Raw genomic sequence first — 14,817 nt, 5'->3', positions numbered from 1 at the left:
TGCTCTGTGAAGCTATCATTTTATTGTTACTTTTTATTACTTATCATTCTTTTCAAGGCCTCTCCAATTCATCCCACAGCCTCTCAATGAAACCACTGACTGACAGCTGCTATATTCCAAAATAAAGCTTCTGAACAAAACCCACAAAAAAAAAAATGAAAACTAATTGCAAATAGTCTTAGAATATGAATGTCTACATCATGCTAAAAGTTAATCAAAAGGTGAACCACCCCTTTATCTTAACATGGACAGGCATAGAATCTAGCCTGGTGTGCATAAAGGGGTTAGATCCTAGTGCAGATATAGCTCATTTAGTTATTACACTACTACATTTTAGCCTATACATTATCCTATCTCTAGTGCCCTAGCCCAGTAGTCTCCAACCTTTTTTGCACCACGGACCGGTTTCAAGCAAGACAACACCAGGGGCGGTGGGTATAATACTGCTCATCATAATACAAAATCACTGGAAGACCGGAAGAGCCTATGATTAAGTACCCTATTGATACGAAACGCGTAAGGCTTCCCTTGTTGTTTTATATGGATTAAATAAACTACATTTTTTACTCATAATACGGCTGCTTTTTGACACCTCATTTTTGGTTTATCGGAGTGCCTGCCAACAACGATTTTCCTGGTATTTTCCTTCACTGGAAGACCTGAGCTTGTTACCCTGCAACTAGATGTGCCCATCCCCCTTGCTCTTCTTACTCCCACCTAAGTGGTGATATCCCCTGATGCTTAGTATGGAGCTTTAAGTACTTTGGTCCTTTTCATGATTAGTAGAAAGCTCCCTGGGCTTTGCATAGCTGTTGTCATGGAGTTGGGATAACAGGTAATTGGGACCGGAGGTGGCCCAGTTCAGCACAGCCCGGCACCGGTCCCCGGCCTGGTGGTTGGGGACCCCTGCCCTAGCCTATGTACAGTATATACACATATAGGACACAGGGAAATTCAGGGTGACAGTTTAGCACTTGTTTTGAGCATTTTTTTTTTTTTTTACAAATGGTATTGTTTCCCCCAACCGGAGGGAGAACAGTTATTCACTGATGACCTTTAATTAAATCCGTTTTTTCTGAGGGTCATATCTTTAGTATGATGGTCAGTTGAAGCTTGGAAAACTTTGCACAAACCAATTCAGGAGAACAGAAAGCATTAAAAGGTCCAAATAGGTCTCTCACTACTAGCTAGAAGGATGGGGCACAGGATATGAACAATTAGTAAGTAAGTTCTGCTGATGGTAAGGTTATGCTGCTTTGTGTCCCTTGCACACACATGTTTCCCTAGTGTGCAAGTAATGGTGCTTCAGAATCACCCTTAATTCCCCCCAAGCCCTTTAACCAATAATCCTGGGCACAAAATCATGTTTTGGACCATTACATTTATAGTCATCTATAAATGTTTGTTTGCCCTAAAAGCCTTATAAAAAAAAGTATCAATTCCTTTACAGCTGCAGTAAGGGCTGTGGCAGACGGGGAGACTAGTCGCCCGCAACAAATCTCCCTTGTCGCAGGCAACTAGTCTCCCCGAAATGCCTTGAGAGGACATCTTGGCATCCCCAAGTGACTTTGCCTTTCCATGTGCTTTAAGCACCACCAATACTATTCAGGAACACATTGTTTGTAAAAAAAAAAAAGTCCAGCACATAAACATTTTTTACAAAAAAGACCAATATAAAGTTCTGCAGAAGTCCATTCTCGCACTATCCAGAGTACAAATGTCAGTTGGCCACGTCACTAAGAGCATAAATTAGTGCAAACAACATACCGGTATGTGGAACTCAAGTATAATAAAAGAAAAACACTGTTATTCATGCACTATATCGCAAAGCAATTATTAAACAAAAACTCTTTTTCACCAGTAGGGCTGTTAACTTTACCTTAATTTCTGTTATCCACCACTAGTGCTGGATTATCTGTGAAAATAAAGAATCTGTATCAAATACTATTTACAAAAAACAAGACAAACTGCAATTTTCATTTAACCCCTTAGGGAACAATGTATCAAGTTTCCAAATCCAATATGCTTCTGGGCAGAGCAGTTTTTTTGTTTGCAGAAAACCCCACTGAGCAGGAGCAGTTTTCCTCAAAACATTCACCTCAGGTTTTATATCGTTGCACTATAGGGAACAATAGCATAAATAAAAAAAGATAATGTTGCACAGTATACAAATTTGCACAGAACTAAAGGAACGAACAGTTATGCTGGCCATACACGCAACGATAATATCGTCCGAAACCTCGTTTCGCACGATATTCGGTGCGGATATGGCAAGTCGGCGAGTCGACCGATATCGCAGAAGGCTGCTGATATCGGCCGACTCGCCGATCGGCCAGGTTAAAAGATTTTGATCGGGCGCCATAGAAGGCGCCTGAGCAAAATCTGCCGTCAGGGCTGAATCGGCAGAAGGAGGTAGAAATCCTATTGTTTCTACCTCCTTATCTGCCATTTCAGCCCTGAAGGTTAGTGGCGGATTTAACGATCTTTCGTGCGACCGATGTGGCCACGTGTGTGGCCACCTTAAATTGAGAAGGTACTGTTTGCTTTTTTTTTGGGGGGGGGGTTCAATTTAACTTTTAGTATGTTATAGAGTTGACTATTATTAGCAGCTTTTCAGTTGATCTTCACTTTTTTATTTTTATATTTTTTTTTAATTATATGTCTCTGTGTTCTGTTTTTTTCCAGCTTTCGGTTATTTCTATTCAGGCCTTTTTCTATTCATCTTCAAGTCTTTTATGCACATCACTAACTGGGTGCTAGGGTAAACTGGACCCTAGCACCCAGATAGCTGCTGGAAGCTCAAACCAAAGAGCTGCTGAACAAGAAGAAAAATCCTTTAAAAACCATAAAAAAATACTAATCTCAAATAGTCTCAGAATATTACTGTTCACATCACATTGAAATTGCATTAAGAGGTGAACTAACCCTGTAAGGGCAATGAAATTGTGATGCTTTGTCATCTGACAGAAACTGCCTCTCCCACGCATGAAAAAGAGCTAAATATATCTATTGATTCAGAAGAATGGAAATTTCATGTAGCACACTTTACATTAGACACACAGGAAAATGCCTTCTCCTGCAATGATCTCCAATCTGGATCAAAAAGTATTTTTGTGGGGTTTGGTGGCCTGCAGGAGAGGTGATTTCCAGTGGGTGACAGAGCACCCTGTTAGTCATTTCCCTTACTAATAAAAAACAACAATTGTTATATAGTGACATAACTTTGGTTATTGCACTTATGTAAAAAAGTGCATAAAGTGTGTTTTTTTACACATATTTACATATTCCCTGATTGAGAGGAAAAAATGGTCTGATTCTGACTCACAGGTACCATTTCCCCACCCTACTTGCAAAATCATGGAACCACTCTCTCACCCCTCTCCATGTTGAAGTATTGGATTCTAGGGGGTATATTTATCAAAGAGTGAATTTATAGCTCACTACAGTCCACTATAGTAAAAATTCTGTCTCCATTTCTATGGCATTTTTAAATACATATTTATCGAAGGGTGAACTTTCACTTTTCACTCTTTGATAAATATGCCCCTAGGCCTTAAAGTTTCTCTGCTTTTCCAAAGACTCTGTCCCAGAATTCATCACTTCCAAACAGAAAAAAGATGAGAAAGGGGTTGAATTACTATACACAATAGGATTGGCTTCTGTTCATGTCAATGATGTAAAACCAGGACAAACATCAGCCCAGTTGCCTTCTTGTGATATCATAGATTAGCCCCTGACATCACAACACTGCACCCAAACCTTACTGGTCCACCCCTTGATGTAATAGTCCCGCCCCTGACAATAACCCTGCCCCCTGATATCATCCCACCCATTTTGTCCATATTTTGCCACTGGCAAAGGTAATACTCCCTACAGATAAATTGTAAAAGCAAGTTCAAGTGGTTGATCACAGGCTATTTGATATAACTTAAAGCAAAAGTTATATAGTGGAAACTTGTTGCATAAGGTCAACAACATGCCGCCATCTATCACATATCTGGCCACCTAGGAGCCAGGCTAATGAATGAGATGACCCTGTCTGCTTCTCCAAGTTGTTTATCAGGCTTTGTTGGCTGTAGTGGGTGTCTTATTTAGGACCTAGAAGCCCAACTACCAGGGTACTATAAAGCTGTTGTTGAAATGGTATTGAAGACAGATTCCTTATCTTCATATTGCTGCTGGTTTTGTCAGAGACAGCTGGGAACTCATACAATAAATATAAAAAATATGCCTGATATTAATAAAGATGCTTTTTCTTCTTCCTTATTGCTTTTATACTGCACTGTTCTCCAACTAGACCAGGGATCCCCAAAACTACGGCCCACAGGCTGCCCCCCCAGGGTAATCCTCAACCCTGCCAGCAGAGAGAGAGAGGACTTAGTGGGGAGCTGAGAGGGAGGGAGGAAGGACGGCGCTGGCAGAGAGAGGACTCAGCATTGAGTGGGAGGGGGGAGCTGGAAGAGGTAGGACTTAGAAGGCAATGGGAGGGTGGACGGACGGAAAACGGGTGCTGGAAGAGAATGCAGGAGTGGGCCATAGTCTGACGTGGGGGTGGTGGTCCGGCCCCCCAACAGTCTGAGGGGCCATGAACTGGCCCCTTGCTTAAGACGTTTGAGGACCCCGGAACATGAGCGTTGGAAGGTTCAGCCTCCTACTCAGTGAAAGTGCTTTTCCTCCTGTGCAAAGAAAGATTTGCTAACAACTACTGTGTACTTTCTAATGAAGGATAGAATATACTATTGAAGAGAACATACAGGATATTAAAGGAGAAGGAAAGTCATTTTGGCATTTTACTGCCAATAGATTTGCCACATTAGTGCAAGCAAAACACTAAATTTATTCTGCAGAAAGCTTTACCATACTTGAGAATGGTAAACAGCCCTCTGTTTAAGATAGCAGCTGCCATTTTAGGTTGCTCTCTGTAACTTCTGTGTTGCTGGTAGCTCAGATCACACATTCTGATGGGAAGTCTGATACGAGAGTACATGTATACAAAATAAGACAAGAAATTATGTGTTTCATTTGATAGAGGACACAATGCACCTTTTCTGTGAGTGCTTATGGCTGTATTTACATAGACCTTTCTGATAAAGCTTACTTAGTTTTTACCTTTCCTTCTCCTTTAAAGCAACAGATTAGAGCTGTTTGTTTGAATCCTGCACCACAATTTGGAGCTTCAGGTCTCAGGCTTGATGCAGCCCACAAACTGCCATTTAGATCTTTATGTGGGGCTCCCTTATTACCCAATCAGCTAAATCAGCAACTGAGCTGGCCAGACTTCTACAAATGACAAGTTCTAGAGGGCACAGCAATCAGCTAGCCATCCATACTGGAAGGAAGCCATTTCTTTTTTAAAATGTTGCCAAGCTTTTTGGTATTAAAGGATAAGGAAACTTAAAGGAGAAGGAAAGGCATTTTAGTACCAATAGATTACATTAGTACAAGCTAGAATGCTATATTTATTCAGCAGAAAGCTTTACCATACCTGAGAGTAAACAGCACTAGAAGATCCCTGCCTGTTTAAGACAGCAGCTGCCAATTAAGCTCTGTCTCAGTAGCTTCCGTGCTGCAGATCTGGCTGCTGGTAGCTCGAAGGTGGAAGCAAATTCTGATGGGAAAGGGAGGATAAAGAGGGAGAAAGAAGCAAACTTGTGCCCTGAAGATTTTAACAGAAGAATATGTGTACACAATAGAAGAAAATAAATTCTGTGTTTCTTTTGATAGAGGACTCGTTTCTGTAACTTATAGCTGTATTTACATAGACCTTTCTGATAAAGCCTACTTTATTTTTAACCTTTCCTTCTCATTTAATTCAGTGGGTTTCACCAATATGTCAGACACCCATCCAGTGAATTAAATATACTGGCTGGAGCTCCTTGAAAAAACTGCAGTCCTGGGGAACTTTTCAAAGCAGCACCATATCGCCATTTTACATGACCTTACTTGAGGAGAGCAAAAACCACTCAAATATATGCAACCTCTATGACTTATTAAAATATGCTTTTAAAAGAGCATATATAAAAGCTTTTAAAGCAAATTATGGTTAACATGACATTATATATAAAATGCACTAAAAAAAACTAAAATATTTCATAGTTACTGCCCTGGATATGTATGTCTGTGCAATTCTAGATAACAGGACAGCTTGGGGCTAAGTCTCCACCTAGTGGCAAAATGACTAAACAATAAACAGAAAGCTATTACACACATTATCCTTCTTATCATTTATTGACATCATATAGGTAACAAACAGTCTCAGGATGTTTCAGTAGTTTAGCAGCACATATTCACGCAACCTTTTACGTATCAGATACCTGCAGAACTGTATTTCAAACCAAAAAAGATAATATAATAAGGAAAACTATTCAATTATAATCAGATAGTTTTTATACCTTGTATACATATAATACAGACAATGTCAAATTTAACATACATAATCAATGATGCAGCCTATTAAGTCAAATAAATCTTTCCAATTGCATGCTACACATCCATAGCTATCAAATTTGTTTAGCCCTCTTAATTATCTTCTGCATTTTGTAACAAACACTAGATATCCTGTTAGAGATTGGTTTATATTGAGTCAGGTGGCAGTGTTCTGGATTTTGCCAAATAGAAGCTACTTCTGCCATAAGTGCTTTGGGACTGGTTATTAATGGTCTATACATACATACGGATTTTGTGCATGCCACTATACTCTGTCTACTAATTCTTCAGATCATTGAATAGAAAGTTAGGCTTTGAATTAATGTGATGGTAGTTACAATCATGCTGGCCAAGGTTCCCTCTGACACCAGCGCACAGAAAATATATGCATATACTCTAGCACTTAGGCTTCTGTTCACACTGTCAACAAGTAATTAGAGGGGGTGTTGCTGGCCACTTTCTTTTATATAAACAGATTTCATTTAATACCTGTAATAGATAGATTATTTCCACATGAGCAAACATGACGATCTTTGGATAAACATATGGGTAATACTTAACTCAAGTTAACCTATACTGAATACAAAAGACTTAGAAAATGAGAAAGTTTTTGATTGGTTTGTGTCTGCTAGCCATTGGCCAATATTCAAATATCAAAACATGGCATGCACACTGTTAAACTGAAAAGTAGGCAACATTTTTTTATTGTTGTTTTCAAAGAGAAATCATAAACGTTTCCTATTATATTCTCTGTAAGAAAAATGGCAGGAAGAGATTACAAGAAAATGTGCAATATGTCACTAAAGGTGTACTCTCTTTATAAAACTGATGGTTTGTTGATGGACAGCAGTTAGATTAGATTCAGTCCAAAAACACATTTATCTTTTTTAAACAAAATTGATAAGAATCTTGATTTTGTTTTACCCAATGCTGTGTTGTGTTTTTAGTTGTTTTATATGAAAAAAAACCACACCATTAAACTTTCCCGGCCAACATGCACCAAATAATGAGCACCCAAATATTATTTCAGTGGCAAACAATAGTGTGTGTAGTAACTCTGCGTGTGCAAACTAGTTCTCCAAAAATACTTTCTGATTTATTGGGTGGTATATGCCAGACAAACCATTAAATCAGTGATGGAACAGAAATGGTTGCTGAATGAAAGAGTCTGACAACATAACATTGGCAATCGTGAAGTATTTTTTTCTTCTATGCTTCATTTTAGTCCATACATTTGCAGATCAGTGCACTGGGGTGGCAATAAAAAGGCCTTCAGCAAGCAATGCAGTGCAGTGCAGCCTCCACTTAGACGATGATGACTGATCCACAGCAGGTCAGGATGAGCTGAACACAAATAGAAAATTAGGTAAATTTTTCTGAAAAGCAACTTGGTTCTAACAATATTCTACAAACAGAATGTAACACTGAATACTTGATTTAGAACAGAACCTGCCAAAAGGCTGAACTGCTTGCCTAGGGCAATACTGTTTAACAAAGGTGAGCTTTTCAGACCAGAAGACCAGACCCACAGGTTCATCAAAAGATCCATTTGTATTATATTCACATTATGATTTATTAGATAATAGGCTCATTAAAGGAGGTTACATAGGGTTAAAAAAAAAAAGACCAGAGTCCATCAAGTTCAACCCCTCCATGTAAAACCAGCACACACAAACCTATACTGACCTATCTATACACTCACATACATAAACCCTATATACCAACATCAATACTAACTGTAGATTAAATATTCCTCAATGTTATCATTAACTTTCTGTGAGGTTCTGGATCAAACCCTTTAGCAAAATCTAAGTAGATGACAACCACTGCCATTCCAGCATCAAGCTTCTTACTCACCTCCTCATAAAAGGCAATTAAATTAGTCTAGCAGGAGGTGGCAAAACACCCTAAATTACAAATGAGTCAAATAACACTAGTGACAGCAATATAGCAAGGATCTAATGCCCTAGACAGGGCAATCTAAACAGCAGCCATTAAATGTAGCAGGTGGCTGTGTGTTATGGAATGTGGGCAGAAGCTGAACTGCATTGCTAAAGGGTGCAAAAGGCAGAAGCTACATTAAAATATCTGTATCAAAGGCACACAGTCCCACTAGACTGATGCTAGAAATCTTACAAACAACTTGAAAGTGTCCAAAAAAAGATCCTGCCTCGGTTCATGAGTGTCTCAACAGACACACCTTTGTGTGGGCTTTCATTTTTTGGACAAGTCTGTAAATTGCCACAGGAAATTCCCACTCAGTGCTTGTGAATGAGGTGCCACCAGTTGCTCAACGGAAAGACTTACTGACATCTATGACAGCCTTAATAAATTAGAAAATTCTCTTATCAGGATAAAAATTTGGATCAGTGTTTCAAGAACAAAATGTTTTAAATTATGAATCATTATGAACATAATAGTAGGTCAGTACTGCAGAAACTGTACATTGGCAGGATAAGAAGGGCCAGGGGGCATTTTATACTGTGTAGGGCTAAAATGAAAATGTGCAAACCTTCGGTCTGTGATGTCTTGCATCTCTTCATCTTCATCCTCATCCTCGTCAACTTCCCCAGCTAGTTCCTTTGCAATCAACTGTCTGGCCAGCTTAATATTCATGCCCTCATTATAATGATGTTTCCTTTTCATTTCAAATTCCTTTCTTTTTTCTGAGTGAGAAGCAGAACCGCTTTACTTTAAAATTGCAAGAAAAGTTTTTGTAAGTCCAGTTACAATAAAAAGGACATAGCTGAGGTTTCTAGCTTGCCCAGTAGGTACCATACGACTGTGTGAATAGATTATAGCTGCTTATCATTAGAAGAAGAAATAAAGGTATCTGTCTGTGGTGACAATGGTGAACTAATTATAATTAATATACATTTAGTAAATTAAGTATAAAGGCGCCATTCTGCACATTTATTACAAACAGTAATAACATTACTAACATGTATATATGTATAATAATATATATATATATATAATATAAATATATTATATATACACACACACAAACACACGTTTGGGTAATTTATTTATATAGTTGTGTGCTGAAACACTGTGGAGAAATCAGGCTCCTGGCTAACTAAAGGAGTATCTGTCTGTCCTTTGCTTTTCTTTTCACTGTTTGTCTGATAAATGAAACAATGTATCAGCTCCCCTCTAGAAAGACTAACTCCCACAATGCCTTGCATGCTTCCATGATACTAAAAAACGTAAAACTTTTTCCTTTTGTAATTAACCAAACAATTCTATTGATTCTTAACCTCACTTTATTTGTAAAATAGGGGTTATATTTGTTAGGTGATCTGCTCAATACCTATTCTTAATGCCTAATAAGCATTTAAACTGAGGAGTAATTCAAAGTTGTTATGCCCACAGTACAAGCATCAGCCGCTGCTTTGGAGGAAATAATTAGTGCTTTTAAAGTTTCACGCCACAGCCACCAGAGCAGAGAATAGAAAGGACAGGCAGACACTGCTTTTCATAGCAATTATATATACAAATGACTAAAAAACCATTACAAATATGTAATGAATGTATATCGCAAAGTTGCTTAGAATTAAGTTTTCTTTTATTAGGCAAAAAATATTTGGCATGTTCTTTAAATGTAAACAGATAACTAGCATATATTACAATGTTTATATTTACAATGATATGGGCAAATAATGGTTCATGCATTTACTGTTTCTTTAGCGCTACTACGAACATTATTCCAAAACAATTTTAATACAATGTAGATACAAAAAACAAATTCATGGCCTAGCATATGTCTACATCCCTTTGCTTTCACAAGAGAAAGAAATGTGAAACACATGGGAATAAAAGCTGCCTTCTCAGTACCTCTCTCCTCCTCTGTCAGCTCCTCCTCCTCCTCATCGCTGCTTTCACTCTGAGCCAAAAATTTAGGATCTGTTCCTTCTGCTGCTGCTAACCTGAAGATATTAAACACACTTGAATTTTTTTCTCATAAAATATCTGTTGGTTTAGAATGGACCTTAGATGTGGTTAAGATATATGCATAATGTTAAATTAAGTATCCACATTGACTCTTCAGCTAATAGAGTTAATAAATAAACCCAGAGGTGCTAAACTTTATAAATTAACATATATAAATTAACATATATTACTGTCAAATATTATGTGGAGATTCTCACTTTTCCGCCAGAACATCTGCAGTAAGGTCTTCATTTGATTCGGAATCACTCATTGCTCCTTCATCATCATCTCCGATCATCCTTAGAGGAAAAAAATAAATCTGTCACGTCACAGATTTTCTTCGCCCAAAACCTTATCCTTTCTGCAGAAAGGGATGTGATGTGATTCAACATTTAAAGAAATTAAATTAACATTTATTTTGAGGCTTTTCCATAACCATAAACAGCTTGTCTGCAACAGACAATTTACAGCACCAGTTATCAGATACCTGACTGCTAGCACTACAGGTTTTAGGTGTATAGGTTAATCTTTGAAGAAGCCACTGCTACCCCTGGCATACTAGGGGTTAAAGCACACGTGTATACAGCATGTTTATTGCCCCTACCCTTTATACACATTAAAATATTTAATATAAATATGTTATAATAAATACATAGAGGACCGTAGGTTACTCCCTGAAGGACTGAGAGCTGATCTATGACTGCAAGGGAAGACAGTTAATATTGAGCATAAACTTAAATGACTTTAGAAAGAATATAGCATACAAATATTTTTTGTGCTGCTTATACATTTGGGTAATTTTTGGGGGGCAGTAGCCAATATTTATGTGATGCACCAAGGCAGGATGGTTTTAAATGCAAACTATATAGGCTAATCACTGTGGCTTTGGCCAGCTTAAGAAAATGTAAGGAAGAAATAGAAGAAAAGTAAAACAGAGAAACAAAAAGATCCTAACAGCATAATGAAGAGGAAGGCATTTTATGCACCTTTTCCAACAAAATTTACTTGGCTCTAAGCAAGGGTATCACTATAAAGAAACCATATAAAGAGAAAGCACTGTATATTATACATGTCTGTCTAAGATTTTAGTCGAACCGCATTTACAAGTAAACAGTATAACATATTTTTGTAACAAAAAGTGTGATTATTATTACCTGTGATATGGGGTACTGGGCTCATCTATTTTCATTAACCCATAGTCTTTGTCAGAAGGGTGATAAGTAGCAAGAATATTCATTTCATCCCATTTTTGGGATTTTTTACTAAAACAAAGCACATATATACTAATTAGTACAAGTTGTTAATTTTTGCTTAATGGGGAATTCAGATATATATTAAGTACTGTTCTGTAGTACTAGTAATGTAAACACCTCTGCAAATGAAATTCTTTTTTTGAAAACGAAAGACTAAAAGGAGAAAAAATGGAGCAATTATCTTCCTATGTCTTGCATATTCCCACTGGGAGGTTGGGGTAAAAAGATTGGACAAAATAAAATTATAATTTTGCTTGCAATGTGGCAGAAGGCTAGGTTTATAGTGAAATTGTTTTAATACAGTAGTAAATATAAAGTTGCTGTTTTATTATTACCCAACTACAAACTAGCTTAAACATGTTTCCTGCATAAAACTCATGTATAAGTCAAAGAATTTAAACATTGACATACGTATTTGAAAACAGTGTCTTCTAAACTAGCACTCTAAATAGCAAAGCAAAGATGTTTATTTTCGAAGTTTCATCAAAAACAGCTAAACTATAGGGTTAATGTAATAAAAGATTCAACCTCGATGTCTAGTAACCCATAGCAACTAGTCAGCAGGTCAATTGTATTGATCATCTATTAAAAGTAAAACATCCAAATGGTTTCTATGACTTACAAGTCAAACAAATAGTTTTGGAGGGCACACCACAATTGCTAAAGCAAAAAAAGCTGGCTTTAAAGTGATACTGACACGAAAAAACTGCCTTTCAAAATATGAATGTACATAAAAAGTTCCCTATAGGTCATGTTGATTGATTTTCGCTGACAGCTTTGCTTTTGTAAGTAATTGTTACTTGAAGTTCCTAAACCTGACTGTTTTGCCAGCCTGACTGTCCCTTCTCAGCCTATTGGTTATAGCTTGTAATGCTAACAGACAAATATGGCCGCCCCCTCATTGAAGAACACAGGGGAATCAGACAGGTAATGTAAACACATCAGGCAAATACTTTTATGGCAAAATTATAAAGTTCTTGCAAAGACAATGTTATGATAGATGTAAAAAAAGATTTTATTTCTGGTGTCAGTATCTCTTTAAAACAAAGACAGCAAAAAAAAAAAAAAAAAAAAGAGAAAAAGGGTGCAAATAAGAATCTGTTCCCCAAGCCCACATAGGGGCAAACAGAATATTAATACAAATCAATCAATTACTCAATGCACACCTACTAACCACAAAAAGGCAGCAAATGGTATGTTTAACATATAATGCTCTTTATATGGTAAATATTCACAAAACAGTAAACACAATTACAATGCATAATATACATACCACCAGTTGGACTAAATGTAATATACAGAAAAAGCAGACATGTGTGGATTGAGAAAACCCCATGTTTCGGAACACAGTCCTTTGTCAAGGGGATTTTCCGTGTTCTGAAACGTTGGGGTTTTCTCAATCCACACGTGTCTGCTTTTTCTGTATATTACACTGAAACAAACATATCTCCATTAGGGGGACGCGGCGGGGGCACCTTGGGGGGCCAATAGTAGGGCAGCCCCTGTGGGTCCTGCACCCCCAGTCCGACCCTGTCTCCACATACTTCTGCTACCAATAGTGATAAAAACCAGATGAAATGTACAATGATATGCCATTTCCTGTTACTCGCACTAACGTAAGATCCAGCTTGGGAGCTGACAGAAGTGGGCAATTGCAGCACTCAGGAGCTAATATAATTCCTGGGATGGGAGTGCCATTAATACAGTAAAGCTGCCAATGGAAAGATTAGAGGGAAATCTTATTGCTACATCTAAAAGCAACGTCCAAAGTAGCAACACGGAGCGTGAGGGCGTTGTTTAGTAAATATATGAAAGAATGATAGATAGGATGTAGTTGGCGCGAATGAGAGGACAGTGAAAACAGCAGCATCTTTGGTTGCCTAGGGTAACCAGCTTAGCAGCAGCACCAGCCGGTATGGCGCACCATCCAGTGGGAAAGCTCACGGCGCAACGCCTACAGCACAGTCCGACACATGGGAGCCATCCATACACACTGCACTGCATACAGCACCGGTATAATGAGTCCTCGGCACCCATAAGGAACTACAACTCCCAGCATTCCCAAGGAACCCGGAACAGAGGAATATGTGAGTCTGGAAGTTGTAACTATAGAATACATAGAGCCCTAACAATTCCAATATCCAGTGAGCACGCCAGTGTCAAACATACTATCATATTGATTGGTGGTGGAGAAATATGTTTGCCTTGCAATCTGTCAGCAGGCTCCGTACTAAACTAAAAGCCTGTGCCACACCTTCCTACCTCTGATCTTCTTCCCGATCCGAAGCCGTCTCTGGCTTGCTAATGACACATACCCCATGCTTCTCCGAACCTTTATTCTTTAAAATGCCTTTAATGGGCCTCTGGGTCTGCGCCGCCATGTTCCCAGAGTTAAAAACCGGTACGGAGTACTCTCCCAGCCCAAGATCACCCCCACCCACTTTCTAGCACCGCCCGCTGCGTCATTATTGTCACTCTATGTCACTTCCCCTGGAATCAGATTTGTTAGAAACGCCAAAGTAACTTCCGGGTGGGAGTTCTAGTGAGTGTTTTGTTTAGGTTTTGGTGTGCGGGTGTTTTTGAAAAGTAGAGTTGAGCAGTAATCTGCGCTGTACATAGTAGTGAGAGGATACAGAACTGCTTAACGTCAACCGTTATCACAAAATATCCCAGGGATGCCCAACCTTTCATACTTATGAGCCACAGTCAAATGTAAAAAGACCTAGAGAGCAACACAAGTACCATAAAAGTTCATGGAGGAGCCAAATAAGGGCTAAGACTAGCTATTAGGCAGCCTCTATGCACACTATCAGCTTCTTTTTGAAAGGTGAAAACACATTAAAAATTGAGTAAATTGATATTTTCACTCAAAATAAAAATACATTTTGAAGGGTTCAGCTAAAAATGTTATGATCTTTATTATTAGTGTATCACATATGTAATATGCAGTTACAAATGTCAGAGTTATTTGCATATAATTAATGAAGTTCCATATTTTACTCAGGTAACTTGTATTTGATACAGGGGAATGCAAATAAATTCACTTAAAACCATCTTAACCCATCCCAATTACTCTAAATTAGGAGTGCTCTACCTAACAAAGTTCAGCATCTCACTATTTTAAATGAATGTAAACGTGGCCAGGCTGTGACCAAACACCAACAACATGGCAACAGCATCCACCATTCTAAAGTCCACCCTTCCT

General features: G+C 38.2%; 1 protein-coding gene across 1 annotated transcript; it reads right to left on the bottom strand.

Moving 5' to 3' along the window:
* Window positions 1–7,099: 7,099 nt before the first annotated feature.
* Window positions 7,100–14,011, bottom strand: ppp1r2 (protein phosphatase 1 regulatory inhibitor subunit 2). The gene is given in 6 exon segments (NM_001170496.1): window positions 7,100–7,770; window positions 8,939–9,092; window positions 10,264–10,355; window positions 10,578–10,658; window positions 11,514–11,621; window positions 13,875–14,011. Coding segments are annotated over 6 exon segments (564 nt in total). The 5' UTR covers window positions 13,994–14,011; the 3' UTR covers window positions 7,100–7,760.
* Between the last annotated feature and the right edge of the window lie 806 nt (window positions 14,012–14,817).

This window comes from Xenopus tropicalis, chromosome 5, assembly GCF_000004195.4.
Source record: "Xenopus tropicalis strain Nigerian chromosome 5, UCB_Xtro_10.0, whole genome shotgun sequence".
NCBI lineage: Eukaryota > Metazoa > Chordata > Amphibia > Anura > Pipidae > Xenopus > Xenopus tropicalis.
The sequence above is the reverse complement of the archived record's forward strand: the minus strand, read 5'-3'. Positions and strand labels throughout refer to the sequence as shown.